This window comes from Protopterus annectens, chromosome 1.part0 (assembly GCF_019279795.1).
Source record: "Protopterus annectens isolate FY-2018-M chromosome 1.part0, PAN1.0, whole genome shotgun sequence".
Classification (NCBI taxonomy): Eukaryota; Metazoa; Chordata; order Ceratodontiformes; family Protopteridae; genus Protopterus; species Protopterus annectens.
In genome coordinates, this window is record NC_056725.1 from 1,172,335,629 (window position 1) to 1,172,354,262 (window position 18,634).

Genomic DNA, 18,634 nt, shown 5'->3' on the forward strand with positions numbered 1-18,634 from the left:
ATTCTTGAAACACGCAGACCTTCAACAAGAAGGAACTATGCTGGAAAATGGAAAAGGTTTGTCATTTGGAGTACGGAAAGAGGAAAAGATGTGTCAAACATAGATATGCCTAACATTCTGGAGTATCTGGCGAACTTCTTCATTCAGGCCTGTCCTACTCCTCCATCAAGATACATGCATCAGCTATTTCAGCAGAATACAGCTTTGATCCACCTGTTTTCGCACCCTTTGCTCAGGCAGTTCCTCAGAGGAATCAAGAATGTAAAACCTCCAAGGAAACCACCATTACCAGCTTGGGATTTAAACTTTGTGCTAGAAAAGTTGACACTATCACCCTTTGAACCAGCAGCAACAGCAGACCTACAACACCTGTCATGGAAAACTGCTTTCCTACTGGCAATAACTTCAGCAAGGAGGGTTTCAGAACTACAGGCCTTAATGGCAGTGCAACCCTTCCTAATCTTCCACCAAGATAGTGTCTCCATGAGGACTAATCCTACATTTATGCCCAAGGTGGTATCCAGAGTGTCTTTGAACCAGGCAATCCACCTACCTACCTTCTTTCCCAACCCACAAAACAGAGGAAAGAATACTGCATACCTTGGATGTACATAGACAGCTACGCTACTACTTGGACAGAACAAAAACAGCAGAAAGACTGACCAACTTTTTGTAGCCTATGCAACAGGAAGGGAAGGAAAAGCTATTTCCAAACAGACAATCTCCAAATGGATAGGAAACTGCATACGATACTGTTACACCTTCCATGGAAAACCAATTCCACAGAACATAAGACCTCATTCTACAAGGGCAGCAGCCACTACCACAGCCTTCTTACGAGGAGTGGCAACCAAAGACATTATTGAGGCGGCTACTTGGACCCCCGTGCATACATTTGCCAAGCATTATAATTTGCCTCTATATTCCAGATCCCGAGCAGGGTTTGCCACTGCTGTACTGCAAGGGATCCTAAACACACCATAATCTACTTTTATCCTCCCCCGGTTGTTGGCTATGGTATTCTACCCACTTGTTAGGGCTGCAGATGCATCCATGAAGGACATAGTACAGTTTTGTACCTACCATAAATGTAGATGTCGAACTGGATAGCATCTGCAGTCAGGATTACCCTCCCTCCTTCCCTCTGTGGTACTCTAGGGTGTTTACCCTCCTAATAGCTAGCTGTTGGGGAGTCTTTTATGGTGTATTTGTTTGTATATATGTACATATATGCTTATTGTTGTGTTTACCTCTATCTATTTGGAAACATTGGCATCTATCCAAATTTTTAGCATGCAAGAGGGCTACTGGCATCTGGGGCAAGAAACACTGAGGAAAATGGCGTCGGCTGATGCTTTTATACCCGAAGACCAACAGAGATGGCGTCGGGTGGAGTGCGACATCAGCCGAAGCCGGACCCGGACTTTGGAATCCGGCCGACTGCAGGGCTGCCTGACGACAGGACAACCCACTTGTTATGACTGCAGATGCTATCCAGTTCAGACATCTACATTTATGGTAGGTACAAAACTGTACTTTTCTGTTCCCTCTTTTACTCCCCCTATTAGGAGATTTAGGGAACAGGAGTTCTCAGAGGATGTCTTCATCTGATGAAGATTCCTTGGCAAACCCCACTCATATTACATCCCCTTTAGATTATGCTTCCCCTGAGGAAGAATCCAGTGGTGCAGATTCTCCAGTGGAAGAGATTTCTTTTATGGAGACTTGTTAACAATACAAGAGAATTCTTTAAATGGGACTGCTGTCAGGTCTATGAGGTGCAAAAAAAGGTGTTATGACTTTTACAAATGCAGTCGTCATCTTCTGCTGTGCCAACTGTTTTGCCAGCATTTTTGGATGCTTTGTTTGGCTTCTAAGGCCCCAGATTCAAAAGCTCCTGCACCTAAAAGGTCTGACAGATTTTGTAAGGTGCCTACCGATTGCAGATTCCTTTACAAATTGTCCTTCAGCTGATCCAACTGAGTTATCCATTGCAGTTGGCAAATTTTCTAGGTTGTTACCATCTTCTAAGCCTCTTCCTTCAGATAAGGAGAGCAGAATAATGGAAAGACTCTGGAGGAAGGTTTACACTATGAGCTATCAAACACATGTCTAAGTGTTCCTTAGCCCTTCTTTCTCAGGCCTCCCAAGCTCTTTCAGAGCTTCCAGATTCTGACATTAAAAATCAGGTTATGTCTCTTTTAGGAGCTTCTTCTGAAGTGGCTAGACACTCAGTCAAATGCACATATGATGCAGCAAAAGCATCAAACAGAGCAGCTGCTTCTGGCTCTGTCTTTAGAAGGTATTTTTGGTTGAGGCTTCAACCGCTGCCAGATGACATCAAAGCAAAACTGATGGATGCTCCTCTGGATAACAGTGCTGTGTTTCGTATTGCATCTGTAGATTTATTTAAGTCCTTACAAGAAAAGGGAAAGGAACTTCAGAACTTGAAGGACATTTTTGTGTCATTTGTCCCTAAATTCCACAGAAATTTTCCTTCTAAGACTTCATTTGTTAGGAGATAGACACGTCCGTCATCGTCATCATCATCGTCTTCTTCCTGAACTAAAAAGACTGTTAAGACCTCCTCAGCCATAGACTTCTCTTTCAGGTCCTACTTCTAAGCAACCTTTTCCAGGTAGTCTGTGACTACCAACCATTTCCAAATATTACTTGTCTTTCTCTTTGTCTATCCCGCTCTGTTCCAGCTTGGACACTTGTAACTCAGGATTCCTGGGTTCTCTCTGTTGTCCAACATGGATATTTCATGATTTGGAAAAAACTTCCTTCTTTCAGGGGCATTTCTCAACCCCCTCCAAACCAGTTGGATTTGTTTCCACTGGTTCTAAAAGAATTACTTACTCAAGGTACAATTCAGTGTGTTCCTCTGGATCAAGGGGAAGGGAGTTTTACTCAAGAATGTTTCTTGTGCCCAGAAAGGGTGGTCCTTTGAGACCCATTCTGGACCTCTCCCATTTAAACACTTTTCTAAAAGTTCCGACTTTTCGCATGCTGTCTTTACAGACTTTGTTGCCTTTAATTCCTCCTCAGGCCTACATTGCATCTCTAGACATCAAGGATGCCTACGTTCGCATACCTAACCTATCTGTCCTCTTTACAGGAAATGTTTACATTTCTCTGACTTGCTTGCGCTTTCAGTTCACTGCTTTGCTTTTTGGTCTTTTTACTCTCCCAAGGGTATTCACAACGTTTGGCCCCCTGTGATTGCTTATTGCAGAATTAGAGGTATGCAGGTATATCCATACCTGGACAGTCTTAATTTTCTGAGTCCTCATCCAGAACAGTTTATTCAAAATCTGTATTTTACCACCTCTCTCTTGCAGAGGTTGGGGTTCACAGTAAATTTTAAAAAAATAATTTCTGTCCGTTTCTCAGGATCACATTTTCCTGGGGTGCAGGCTAAGAACAGATGATATGATGGCTTTTCTTTCACCAGGAAAAAAAATTCTATCTCACTTCTTCTGCAGTCTACTGTCTTCATTTTTTACTGCCAGGGAGTTTCTGAAGCTACTGGGGTTTATGGCATCCACAATACCTATGGTGCCCCTGGCAAAACTTCACGAGGAAGTTTCAGTGGTACCTAAAATCAGTTTAGATGCAGCATGCTCTTCCTCTGGAGTTTGTACTTCCTCTTCTCCCATACCTAAAATCAGAACTTCTTTGTTGGATTCAGCAATTTTCAATGACTCCAGGCCTTCCTCTTCATCAGGCTTAGTCAGCTCAAGAGTTGTTCACAGATGCCTCAGACACAGGTTGGGGGAAACCTTTGCGTCAAAGAAGGTGCAGGGTTTCTGTTCTCCTTCTCAGAGGAGGAGCATATCAGTATCAAGGAAATGACAGCTCTCATTCTAGCTCTACAGGCTTTCCATCCTCTCATCTAGGACTTCAAAGTGTTTACAGACAACACCACAGTCCTCTGCTATGTAAACAGTCTGGTTGGAGGGAGGGGGGCAAAGTCATAGCTTCTTTGCAGGTTGGCTCTGATGGCATGGAACTTGGCAGTTCAGTACTAGGGGACTCGTCAAGCGGTTTATTTTGCATCCACTCAAGTTTGTGACAGACACTCTAAGCAGGTCCATGACTCAATCCCATGAATGGATGCTTCTTTCTGGACTTGGTCCATTGGTGGGGTATTCCTCTAGTGAATCTTTTTTCCTCCCCTCTGAACAGACCGCTTCCTCTTTTTTGTGCCAGACCCCCAATTTTTCTCATGGAAGGGGATGTTTCTTTATGCATTCCCCTCTTTTCCTCTCATTCAAAAAGTTCTGTTCAAGATTCAGCAGAACAAACCAAAAATCTTGCTGGTGACTCCCTTTTGGCCAAGACAGCATTGGTTCCCTCTTCTGCATTTAGCCAAGAGCAGTCATCACAAGTTACCTCACAGAGTGGGCCTTCTCACACAGAACAAAGGATCTCTGCTTCATCCACATCTGTCAACTTTGCAGCTGACTTGTGTGGGTGATAAACCTTTTGATTCATTTCAGACACTTATTTTTTTCTGAGGATGTGCTTAGGGTACTGCAGGAGGCTAGAAGAAAACATACTAAACGGTCTTGCTTATCTAAATGGAAGAGATTTTCTACTTGGTGTCTTTCATGTAATCTGTTCCACTTACAGTGGAGTTGATGTCCTTCAAGAATGCAACTGCAGTCCTGACATATGGGTTGTCCTGCCTCAGGCAGCCCTTCGGTCGGCCGGATTCCAAAGTCCGGGTTCGGCGTCGGCCGATGTCGCCTACTCCCCGACGTCAGAGTGGCTGGGGTATAAAGGCATCCGCCGACGCCATCTTCAGTCTTTCTTGCCGCGTGGTGCCCGAAGCAGAAGCAGTTCGCAAGTGCCGGTCGGTCAGCTCCTGTGTTTTCAGTTACCGAAGTCATCAAAAAGCTAAATACCCCGTTGGGGAACATTTTTCTTGCCTCAGCCGATGTCAGAAAAAATTGAAAAGGTTAACAATTGTTTGTTTTGTGGTAAACAAATACCTCATAAGGACTTCCACTCTTACTGCCTTCCCTGCCTGGGCCCAGACCACGACGTCTCGGCCTGTGCTTGCTTTAATAAGCGCACACTCAGGCACCGGGCAGAATTGTCAAGACTTTTTGGCAAAAATTACGCTTATATCATGCCGTCGGAACAACTGACAGCACATATTTCCAAAAAACGTAAGGACCGGGACCGACATCCTCGGCCCGCGTCGTCCACCGATACCACTCCCAAGCCTACCGCGAGTGCGCCGGCCACCGAGGCGGTAATTCAACCGCTCTAGGCCGGCGACACCGCTTTACCATGTACGGTGCGGAGGTTACAGTACGGTTGTGGATTTTCCTCGAAACCGAGCTCTAGAATTACCCGACACCATTCCAGTGGATAAAGTTACTCCTGCACGTGAGGCAGCTAGGCCTCCGGTCTCCATGTCCATCACGGCCTACACACGTGCAAAGGCTGCCAGCCAGGCTAAGGCCCATCCTCCTAAAACTATTTCCCAGAGCCATTCTTCTGATAAACAGATCATGACCCTAGCTGCTGATCTAATCTCTCTAATCAGAGGTTCTCAGTCACACCCAGACAGGGGTTCTCAGCCTCCTGCAGATAAAAGACCTAGGACAGAACAGCCAGATACCCTCTCTTCAGATGAAGCCTCTAGGGATTCTGAGCACTCAGATACCCAGGAAGAATCCTTCCAGGCCTACGAGGACTCTGATGCTGAGGAATCAATTCCTTCTGCCTCTCCTCCAGAGGATATTTCTTTCGGAGAAGTTCTCCACTCCATGAGAGAACATTTTCAATGGCAGGGCCAGGAATTTTCTGACTCCAGGAAAAGGCTACGTACCTTCCTCAAGTTACCCCAGCACAGACCTTTAGCTATTCCTCCAGTGTTGGATGTCTTGGATGATGTGTACTCAGACTCCAGTGCATCCCCTGATTCTCTCCCTCCTGCTCCTGTCAAGCCAGGCAGATATTACAGGGTTCCTGAAACTCACAAACATCTATTTAAGGCCCACTCTGTGGATCTAGAAACTATTTCTCAGGGGCCCAAAGGAGTGGCTACTTCCTCGGCCAAAAACCCTTTGCCCGCAGACAGGAATCTAGGTCCCTGGAGAGATGGGGCAAAAAAGTTTATACCTCTTCCACCCTTGCCATGAGGTCACTTAACTGTCTTTTTCATGTGTTTCAGTACCAGGATTACTTAATGGATGATTTGCAGAAAAAGCTAGCCTCTCCTGAGCCTATAGATAGAAAGGCATTGCAGGATTTGGTTCATAACACTCAGCAGGTTAGCAATCATTTTCTTCAGTGTGGTTATGATGCATTGGAAGCTTCATGTAGGTCAGCTATGACGGGCCGTTATACGTAGACATGCTTGGCTGAAAGAACAGCCACTGCCAGACCATGTTAAAGTAAAGCTCCTAGATGCACCTCTGGAAAAACAGAAGCTTTTTGGTGCTACTGCACAGGATGTGTTGAAGTCTATTGAGGAAAAGGCTAAATCAGTACAGACAGTCAAGGATTTCCTCCAGGTTCAGCCAACTAGATTCAGCAGGAATTGGCCTTCAAAGAATTGGTCCTTTCCGGACACTGACAAGTTTCAAAGGGAAAAAGCAGGCGTGCTCGAGGTAGAGGGCAATACGAGGCGCTTACAGGGGCCAATGGCAACCTCCAAATCAGAGAAGTGGCGCAGGGAGTTCAGCTGCACCACAGGGACAATCACAATGACTTGACTTTCACCCCGCCGACCAAGGCTCAAAGAGAAGCACCTCTAGGTGGAAAATTATCCTTATTCTCAAAGAACTGGCACATTTTAACCAAGGACAAATGGATTCTGGACATAGTAGACGAAGGTTACAGGTTCCACTTCCATACCTTACCAATGAGACAAGGCATGCCAAACCTGCCACAAAATCAAAGGGCAGAGGCACTCATACAGGTTTCAAAGTTGTTACAAATAAAAGCAATAGAAAAGGTTCCTCCTCAGGAACAAGGCCAGGGATTCAACCAGGGCCAGGGAACAAACTCTCAGCTGGCTTACCACCTTCTATCCACAAGAAACAATAATTCTAGGAGATGTTAACATTGACTGGTCCCTATACTCCTCTCATCCCAATCCTCTCCCTATTAACTTACACGGTTTCTCCCAACTTATTCTTTCCCCCACTAGAATTGGATATGCCCAACAAAAAGATAGTATCATAGACTGGATCCTTACAAACAAGGACCCTACCAACTATACCGTGGGGACCCTCCCCAACGACCTTAGTGACCACCTCATTACCTTTATAATAAAACACAAATGTCCAAATACTCACCCCCAACCAGACTTGTTAGGAACAGCAAGAATTTCATCCCTGAACTATTTCTTGCAGACCTTAAAGCATGCAACTGGTCCATCCTAAAAACCCTTCCCTTAGAAGAGAGTGTATCCCATTTTAATGATACCTTCCTCAAAATACTTGACTCCCATGCTCAAACGACTCATTAGAATTAGGGATCAGACGCACCTTGGCTAACTAAAGACACAAAAAATAAAATTAAACTCAGAAACCTGGCATGGAACAAATGGAGGACCACTAAAACCCCCCTAGACCGTAGCAAATTCCTTCAGCTTAGAAACTCAACTAAAGCAGCCGTTACATCCGATAAAAAGCAATATTTCTATCACCTCCAAGATAAGCATCAAAACAACCCTAAAAAATTTTGGGCTGGCTTCAACCACCTCCTCCATCCAGGCAAATCTTCCACCCCCACACCTGCAACACTCATGGATAAAGACCCAAGTGAGATAGCTAACTCTTTTAATTCTTTTTTTTACTGAGACTATCCAGTCCCTCGCCAGCCAGCTTACCTCTTCCCCCTCGGCCGCAACCACACCCAAGGATCCAAATCAACCTGCCTTCAACTTAGCACCCACCTCCACCTTCTATATCCGTACCCTCCTAAAAACTCAAACCAACTACCCTAGCGGCTGATCTACTTCCGGCAAAATACTTACAAATAGCAGCCGATGCCATTGCTTACCCTGTATCTATCCTTATCAACCGGTCTATCTCTGAAGCCTCTATTCCCACAATCTGGAAAATCTCCTATATCATTCCTCTCCACAAAGGAGGTCCCTCCACTGAAACATCTAATTATAGACCCATTGCAATATTGTCCCCCCTATCCAAAATCATGGAACGCTGCATTCACAAACAACTTATCACCCACCTTACTCACAATAATCTCCTATCTAACTCCCAACACGGCTTTCGCCCACATCATAGCACCACTACTGCTCTCCTCTCCTTTGTTGACTCAATCAACCGCAACCGGAATAACAAATTAATATCCTCTCGCTCTTTCTAGACCTATCGAAAGCCTTGATATGGTTAACCACAAACAACTTCTCCTCACACTGGAAACCTTCAATCTTAGCAAATCCACCATAAGTTGGTTCAACGCCTACCTCTCTGGTAGAAAACAAGCGGTACAGTGGCAAAATATGATTTCAGACCTACTCCCCACCAATATCGGTGTCCCTCAAGGATCTATCCTCGGTCCCCTTCTTTTCTCTCTCTTCATTAACGGTCTACACTCAGTCCTTCCCAAAACCACCTGCATCCAATATGCAGATGACTCCACCCTTATTTGTTCTGATGACTCTCTCACCAACCTCCAAGCTATTACCCAAATCTGCTTTTCATTATTCAAAAAATGGTTCTCAGACTTAAAACTCCTACTCAATCCAACCAAAACCAAATTACTTTTATTCTTCCCTACTCCAGCAACTCCTCCCAGTCTACAATCCCCCAACACCCAAACCCCAACCTTTGTTGTGTCTGCTAACAATGGTACCAAAATTTTTCCAGTCACCCACACCAAACTACTCGGGGTGACAATAGACCACAAACTTAGATTCGACATGCATGTGAATCTGACCATTAAAACACTTAACAAGAAACTGGTCCATGTACAGAATTAAGAATTCTTAACCCCCCACACCAAACTAACCATCGCCCGAACTCATCTCCTCTCCACCCTTCTCTATGCCTCCCCCATATTCTCCTTCCTTCATAAAAAAGAGCTTAATAAACTATCCACTGCCTATCACCACATAGCTAGATTTATCACAGGAATGCCCTACCGCACCCACCACTGCCTAAACCTAAGAACACTAGGATGGCTAGAATTGCCCAATGTTCTTAAACTCAACCAGCTTACTGAGGCATTCAAAATCATTAAACATCCTGATAAAACTCCCTCACTAAATAACATTCTTACCTCCTATTCTAATCTGTCGTCCCTCAGGTCATCCAAAAGTATTCAAGTATTGACCATCAAACCTAACAACTCAGGAGGGGAAGCTCTTTATGCCAATTCCATTGGCAAGACTTGGAATGCCCTCCCAAGCAACCTTAGACAAATGACCACTCTGGACCAATTTAAAACTCACCTCCGAGCGTTACTAAAAACCCAATGGCTTTGCCCATGCCCTAACCCCGACTAATATCACATGCCCTTGACCCCAAACAGCCTAGCCAAGCCACTTTGCAACCCAATTCCAAAGGGTACACCCTATAACCATTACAATCCATCTCACCAACTCCTTTTTTCTCAAGATTACATTTTTTTATTACTTATTGTTCTTATCCAGTATTACATGTTTATACTACTTATTGTTCTAAATGTCTAACTGCTATTGTATTGTCGGTATATGTGCTCATGTACCTCTGTTCTTTGGAGCTTTTCTCCCCGGGCCTCCACTGAAAACGGATATGTATCCAGCTGGACTAACCCGGTCAACAAATGTAAAATAAAAATAAAATAAAATAAAATTTTATTCAAGACTGTTCCTTGTTCCAAGAAAAGAAAAGCAATGGAGACCTATACTGGACTTGTCCGCTCTAAACACTTTTCTCATTGTGCCAAAATTCAAAATGCTGACTTTACAGCAACTCCTTCCCATGCTGGGCAAGGGGTCTTGGCTGGTTACTCTGGACCTCAAGGAGGCATACCTGCATGTCCCAATCAGACAGAGTTGCAGAAGATACCTCAGAATTCTTGCAGGATCAGAGCATTATCAATTCTCAGCATTGCCGTTTGGCTTATCTACTGCGCCCAGAGTATTCACAAAATGCCTGGCATCAGTAGTTGCACATTGCAGGCTCCAGGGAATTCAAATATACCCTTACCTGGACGACTGCCTTATACAAGCAGACAGCAAACTAACCTTGATAAGACACTTGGATTATGTCATTCAATTACTACAGACTTTGGGATACACAGTCAACATTCAAAAATCAAGACTACTGCCATCCCAACAGATTATTTTTCTAGGAGCCAAATTGGACACACAATCACAAATGGCTTTCCTCACAGAGGAGAAACAAGAACATTTACCAGATTACTTCAAAAGCTTAGCAAAGCTCACCCAGCTGACTGCAAGGAAAATCCTGCAGGCCCTGGGGTTCATGGCATCTTGGCATTCTTCTGGTACCTCTGGCAAGACTACACATGAGAAAGCTACAGTGGTACCTAAAAAGCTTATGGTCTCAACACAACCAAAATCTAGAAGACGTAATACCACTCATTCCATGCCTGCAAAGGGAATTTTTGTGGTGGGCTTCAAGCAAGTTATTCAAACAAGGGCATGTCTTTCAACAAACCTCTAGCAAGTCAAACCATTACAACAGACGCCTCAGATCATGGATGGGGGGGCGCACATGGAGGGCAGATGCATTCAAGGGCAATGGACTCCCAGGGAAATGCATCTACACATAAATCAGAAAGAGATGTTGGCAGTGATACATGCAATCAAGGCCTTCGGGAAATTCCTTCAACAAGGTCATCTGCTAATAAGGACAGACAACACCACTGTCATGTGGTATATAAACAAGCAGGGAGACACTCACTCTTACCCTCTGCAGACTAACAATGACTCTTTGGGAAAAGTCCCTGAAACTGAACATCCACTTGCAATCCCAGTTTGTTCCAGGCAAGGACAATGTTCTGGCGGACAAGCTGAGCAGAAATTTCTTGGATCCGCAAGAATGGATGCTGCATCCACACATTTTCTCACAAATAACAAGTGCATGGGGAAAACCGGACATAGATCTCTTCGCTTCTCACCTCAATCATCACCTGGAGAAGTTCTGTTCAAGGACGCACCATCCTCTAGCCTGGAGAACGGATGCCCTCTCCTTCAGCTGGAATTCCCTAACAATTTATGCATTCCCTCCTCTACCATTACTGACGAAGGTGTTACTGAAGATCAAAGCAGAACAACCGAAAGGAATTTTGATAGCTCCAGACTGGCCAAGGCAGCACTGGTATCCATTGCTACTGAGCATAACTCACACCAAACCGTGGCCCTTGCCTCAATGGCCTCTGCTTCTAACACAGCACAATTACAGGACTGTTCATCAAAACCTGCAAACATTGCAGCTGACAGCTTGGAGGGTTCCATGATTTTGTCCCATACCTCTCTTTCCGAACAAGTGCAAGAAATCTTGCTGGAAGCACGCAGACCTTCCACCAGAAAAACCTATTCAGCCAAATGGAGGAGATTCATCATCTGGAATGCCAACAAGGGTCAAGATGCATCAGTAATGAGCATACCACAGATATTAGAATACTTGGCAGAAATGTTTCATAGTGGCCTCTCATATTCTTCCATAAAAATTCACGCTTCAGCAATCTCAGCAAAATACAACTGTGACCCACCTGTGTTTTCACATCCTTTGCTAAGACAGGTTCTAAGAGGGATAAAGAATATCAAACCTCCCAGAAAACCACCAGTACCTGCATGGGACCTCAATTTCGTCTTGGAAAAATTAACTCTTCCTCCTTTTGAACCAGCAGCATCTTCAGAAATGCAATTTCTCTCATGGAAAATGGTTTTCCTGTTGGCAGTTACCTCAGCAAGAAGAGTCTCTGAGATACAGGCCCTGATGGCAGTACCTCCCTTTCTCATTTTTCATCAGGACAGAGTTTCTCTAAGAACCAATCCTTCATTCATGCCAAAAGTGATATCCAGGGTGTCTCTAAATCAAGCAATTCACCTGCCTACATTCTTTCCCAACCCTCAAAGTAGGGGGGAAAAGCTGCTGCACACTTTGGACATACACAGACAATTACGCTACTACTTGGACAGAACAAAGACCACCAGAAAGTCTGACCAATTATTTGTAGCTTATGCTGCTAGAGTGCAAGGAAAGGCAATCTGCAAACAAACAATATCAAAATGGATTGGACACTGCATCAGATTCTGTTACTCTTTCCATGGAAAAGGTGTATCAGCCAATATTAGGCCACACTCCACCAGAGCTATAGCCACATCCACAGCCTTTCTAAGAGGAGTGGCTAGAAAGGACATTCTAGAGGCTGCTACATGGAGCTCTGTGCATACATTTACCAAACACTACAACCTGCCTTTATACTCCAGATCCCGAGCAGGCTTTGCTTCAACAGTCCTGCAGGGCATTTTAGCTACACCATCCCTTTCTTGGATCCTACCACCCCCAGCTTGGCTATGTGATATTCAACCCATATGTCAGGACTGCAGTTGCATTCTTGAAGGACATAGTGCAGTTTTGTACCTACCATAAATGTAGATGTCCGATAGATATGCAACTGCAGTCAGGTTTTCCCTCCCTCTTACCCCTCTGCAATTTTCCTTTTGGGTCCATTCCCCCTTTCCTCTATTAGCTGGGGATATCTGTTATGGTGTATCTGTTTATTACTGTTGTGCATGTCTGGAATTTTTTATCCATTCACCAAATTTAGCCTTCTCTGGAGGGCACCTGGCATCTGGGGCAAGAAACACTGAAGAAGATGGCATCGGCGGATGCCTTTATACCCCAGCCGCTCTGACGTCGGGGAGTAGGCGACATCGGCCGACGCCGGACCCAGACTTTGGAATCCAGCCGACCGAAGGGCTGCCTGAGGCAGGACAGCCCATATGTCAGGACTGCAGTTGCATATCTATCGGACATCTACATTTATGGTAGGTACAAAACTGTACTTTCTTTCCTACTTGTGTGAGTTACTTAGTGGTTTGGCTTATTCCTTAGTGAAAGGTTTACATGTCAGCCTTTTCTGCTAGTCTGCCATTGACTCCCCCTGTAGGTTCTAAATTGGAAGTAAAACTTTTTCTCAAAGGCGTCCTTCACTTTAATCCTCCCAGGAAACAGTTTCAGCTCCTTGGGATTTGAATTATGTCTTAGAGAAGCTAACTGTAGCACATTTTGAACCTGCAGCTTCAGCTTCCTTAAAATTTTTTTTAACCTGGAAAACAGTTTTTGTACTAGCTTTAACCTCTGCTAGGAGGGTTTCTAAGAGTTCTCTTTTCTTGTTTTTCATAAGGGTATAAGGGTCTCTCTGCTTACTTAATCCTTCCTTTATGCCCAAGGTGGTGAATGAGTTGTCTCTTAATCTGTTCAGTTGCCCACCTTCTTCCACAATCCTCCAATAAGAGGATGTTAAACACGTTGGATGTGCATAGACAACTCAGGTTTTATTTGGATAAAACTAAGGTTATCAGAAAATCTGATAAGCTTTTTTTCTTTTCATCACAGGGTTTGACTGTTGCCAAGCAGACTATTTCCTCCTGGATTGCTAAGGCAATTGTTTTGTGTGTTTCATGGTAAGGGTTTCCCTGTTCTTGTAAAGGCTCACTCCACTAGGTCTGTGGCTTCCTCTGGTGCATTCTTTAAAGGTTTGGATACTAACACCATATTGGAGGATGCCACTTGGTCTTCTGTTCATACTTTCACTAAGCATTACAAGCTGGATAGTATTTTTGAATCCGGGGCTGGGTTTGCTAGAGTTATTCTTTATGGCTTTGTAAAATGTTTCTGTGTTCCTTCCTCCTCCCAGGTTTCCTCCTAAACTTTTGTATTCTCCCACATGTTATGAATATTGTAACATTAGAATAGAAGGACATAGAGTAGTTGTGTAAAATCTTACCATAACCATAGATATCCTTCTCTTCTGTGTTGTATTCTATCCCCCCCCCCTATACCTTGGGTGTTCCTTCTGGAGCATTTAATTTTTTGAGGATTGTACATGCAGACATCTGTTTATGGCTGACATTTGGCAAGCCACACCTGCAACATCCCTTGTACCTGCAGTAGGTAAATGCTGTTGTATGCTAGCTGGACATCGGGTCACTTGGGGCGGAACATCTCCCAGATGTTAAGAATACTGCAATGTAAAAGAGAAGGGCCTCTATGGTTATGGTAAGATATTTTACACAACTGCTCTTGCCTTGTGGCTAAACAGTCACATTCACTCTCTGTTAGTTCATCCAATAAAGGTCGCAATTTGATGGATCAGAAATACCCTCCCTCCCTCTTTCCCCCTGTAGAGTAGAGGCCATTTTAGCAGTAGCTGTTGACTATCAAAGTAAGTCTGGCAGGTATAGAACTTCTGCTCACTTGTTTAATAATGTGGTGCCAAATCTATATTGTTTCTCAGTTTGCAGGCGAGTTCTTATTGGTTGTTAGTGGGTGAACTGGCAAGCTCCTTGGGTAAGTGCTCCAGAATAATTGTATTTGAAGAGGTTCCCAGTGCCCATATTGAGGTTTTGGCTCCCTGCTTGAAGCCCTGAGTCTTTAAACATTTCCATCCTTTAACTTAGGTGCAGGACACTGAAAACTGTGCAGGTGCAGCCTAGCTTCCCTAGGTTGCGCAGTGCCTTGGCTCAACCCCCACCTGGGCTTCATCTTCACATACTCTGGTGGTTCATTTGTTTGAAACTGTTATGACTTATTTAAAATCTAAGAGGTCAGAGCCAGATATGCCATCAGTGTCAGGAGTTCCTTCTAGCAACAGAAGAGTAGATTGACTCCTGTGTCTCTGAGCCTGATAAGTTAGCCAGTCTAGGTATATTCATGTCAGTTAAGGCTCCTTCAGAAGTACTACCTTCAGAATAAGGGGGAAGGGGTACTGCCTATGGAATGGGAGACCTTTCAGTGGGATTCTGAGGATAACTTTGAAAAACCAGCAGAGAAATATAGTGCCTTCATAGGTCTCCCTGAACATAGGGCCATAGCTATCTTATAGTGCTAGAAGTCCTGGAGGATGTTTTTCAGAATGCATCCCTGGAGCCTGACTTCCTTCCCCCTGCTAACAGGAAGCCTCGACTAATTCTGTAGAGTCAAGGATCTTGGCTGATTAAGATGGGATGTCCCTGGATCCTAGCAAGGGAGCAGATGTTCATCGTGCATACAGCTGCAGTAATCACAGATGGGTTTTCTGCCGTCAGGCGGGTCCCCGGTCGGCCGAATTCCAAAGTCTAGGTCCAGCGTCAGTTGTTGTTGCTTTCTTTCCTGACGTCAGAGAGGCAGGGGTTTATAAGACACGGCCGACGCCATTTTCTTCAGTCTTTTTTGCCACGCGGTGCTCGAAGCAGAAGCAGTTCGCAAGTGCCGGTCGGCCAGCTCCTGAATTTACGAAAAATTGGAAACCGAAGTCTTTAAAGCTAAGTACCCCTTTGGGGAAACTTTTCTTGCCTCAGACCGATGTCAGAAAAAGTTAACTATTGTATTTCTTGTGGGAAGCAAATACCGCATAAGGATTTCCATTCCCTCTGCATACCTTTAGGCCCAGACCACGACGTCTCGGGCTGTCGCTTTTGCGCTACTTTCAATAAACGCACTATTAAGCATCGGGCGGAGTTCGCCCAACACCTTTTTGGTAAAGCCTTTGATTATAAAATGTCGTCGGAGACTCTGACTACCATTTTGTCCAAAAAACGCAAGGGCAAGGACCAACATGCGAGGCCCGCGGTCTTCACCGACACCACACCAAAACCGGCTACACGTGGTTCGGCCGCAGGTACCTCGGCCCATACCCAGACTACAACCACCGAAGCCACTGTGAGCATTGAGCCTCCTAATGTGGACAGGTCCACTTCCACCCATGGTGTCTTTAGACCCTCATCTTCCTTTTCCATTAAGGCCTTTACTAAGTCCAAATTAGCCAGGCATCCCAAGAGGCCTGTTGCACAGGGCCCATCTCTAGGCCCCATGCCTAAAAAGCAGATGCTTAAAATGGCTGAGGATTTAATTACTCTTATCAGGGGTTCCCAACCCCCTCCAGACAGGAGACCCAGAGTGGAGGAAGATTCTCCCTCTTCTGATCAGGCCTCCATTTTTTCAGAACATTCTGATGTAGAGGAACACTCTTACTCCCCTTTTGAAGACTCTGATGCAGAGCAGTCCATTCCTTCTGTATCTCCTCCAGAGGATTTTTCTTTTGGGGAAACCTTGCACACCTTGAGGGAACACTTCCATTGGGAAGGCCAAGACTTTTCTGATTCCAAGAAAAGACTTGGGGAATTTCTTTTGTTACCTCAACACAGACCTCTGGCGATACCTCCTTTCTTGGACATACTTGATGATGTTTATGCGGAGGCTTGCCTTAATCCGGATTCCCTGCCTCCTGCCCCAGTCAAGCCTGATAGGTACTACAGAGTTCCTAACTCCCAACAATTTCTTTACAAAAGCCATAATGCTGACCCTGAAACCATTTCTCAAGGCCCCAAGGGAATGAAGGCCTCTACTGCTAAGAATCCACTACCTTCCGAAAGAGTCAAGATCCTTAGAAAGGTGGGGAAAAATGGTATATACCTCGGCCACCCTAGCCATGAGGGCCTTAAATTGTCAGTTTCATATGCTTAAATATCCGCAGTTTCTGTTATCACAATTAAGAAATAAAATGTCTCAACCTGAACAACCAGATTTGAAGGAGTTGCAGGATATGATGCATAGTGCAGAACAAGTGGGTAAACACACCTTACAATGTGGCTATGATGCCCTAGAGCCCTCAAGTAGAGCTGCTGTTACAGGATCAGTCATTCGTAGGCATGCCTGGCTTAGGGAACAAATCTTGCCTGATCATGTGAAAGCTAAACTACTAGATGCTCCTTTACAAAAGGATGTGCTATTTGGTACTAATGCTGAGGAGATGCTACGGAAAGTGGAAGAAAAAGCCAAATCTATGCAAACTGTCAAAGCTTTTCTACAGGTTCAACCACCACGTTTTAGCAGAAATTAGCCTTCTAAAAACTGGTCCTTTCCAGCCACGGACAAGCCCCAAAGAGGTAGATACAGACGCACAAGGGGCAGAGGACAAACACAAGGATCATATAGAGGCAGGCAATGGCAAATTCCAGCACTAAGAGGTGGCGAAGACGGTGCACAACAATACAGGAAACAAACCCAATGACTTCCTCCTTTCCATGCCAAGCAAGTCTCAGCTGGCAGCACCCTTGGGTGGAAAGCTGGCATTATTTACAAGAAATTGGCATATTGTCACAACAGACAAATGGATCCTGGACGTTATAAACAGAGGCTACAGATTTCATTTTCACACTCTTCCAAAAATGAGAGGCATGCCAAACAATCAAAGGGCAGAGGCACAACTACAAATTTCAAAGCTCATAGACATGAAAGCTATTCAAGAGGTACCTACTCACGAACAAGGTCAAGGTTTTTATTCCAGGCTATTCCTGGTACCAAGGAAAGGAACCGACTGGAGACCCATTTTGGACTTATCCATCCTAAACACATTCTTACTGCCAAAATTCAAGATGCTCACATTACAGCAGCTTCTTCCCATGCTGGGCAAGGAGTTTTGGCTGGTAACATTGGACCTCAAGGAGGCATACCTGCATGTCCCAATCAGACAAAGCTGCAGAAGATACCTCAGATTTCTTGCAGGTTCAATCCACTATCAATTCTCTGCATTGCCCTTTGGCTTATCTACTGCACCCAGAGTATTCACAAAGTGCCTGGCATCAGTGATTGCCTACTGCAGACTTCAAGGGATACAAATTTACCCGTATTTGGACGACTGCCTGATCCAAGAGGATAGCAAGCACATACTTCTGGAACATCTGGCTTATGTAACACGGTTACTGAATTCCCTGGGATACACAGTCAACAAAGAGAAATCCAGGCTAACGCCATCTCAGAAAATAACTTTCCTGGGTGCCAACTTGGACACAAACACCCAGATGGCCTATCTTACGCCAGAAAAACAGGGGCAACTAACTCAGTACTTCAAAATACTAGCAAATTGTGCCAGGCTTACTGCAAGGAAAATCCTGCAGGCTCTGGGCTTCATGGCATCTTGCATTCTTTTAATCCCATGTGCAAAGTTGCATATGAGGAAACTTCAATGGTACCTAAAAAACATATGGTCTCAACACAGCCACAGTTTGGAAGCAACAATACCAATAATTCCGTGTCTGCAAAAGGAATTTCTATGATGGGCCCAAGCATGTCAAACAAACACAGGTCTCCCATTCTGCAAGCCTCAAGCAAATCAAGTCATCACAACAGACTCCTCAGATTACGCCTGAGGGGCGCACATGACAGACAGGTGCATTCAGGGCAAATGGTCCCAAAAGGAAAAGCACTTTCACATCAATCGGAAAGAAATGCTAGCAGTGATAAATGCAATTACAGCTTTCAAGGACCTCCTGCATCCAGGACAATTATTGATAAAAACAGACAACACCACAGTAATGTGGTACATAAACAAACAAGGAGGAACACATTCATACCCCCTGTGCAGACTAGCCATGACACTTTGGAACTTGGCTCTAGAATGGCAAATCGAACTTCAGGCACAG

General features: G+C 44.6%; 1 protein-coding gene across 1 annotated transcript in view; it reads left to right on the plus strand.

Moving 5' to 3' along the window:
• The window catches only part of SEC63 (SEC63 homolog, protein translocation regulator), a 1,535,741-nt gene that overhangs the window by 736,268 nt on the left and 780,839 nt on the right, over positions 1-18,634 (plus strand). The window contains exon 14 of the mRNA XM_044065412.1: positions 2,071-2,083. Within this exon, the coding sequence (XP_043921347.1) occupies positions 2,071-2,083 (13 nt within the window). The remainder of the gene's footprint in view (positions 1-2,070; positions 2,084-18,634) is intronic.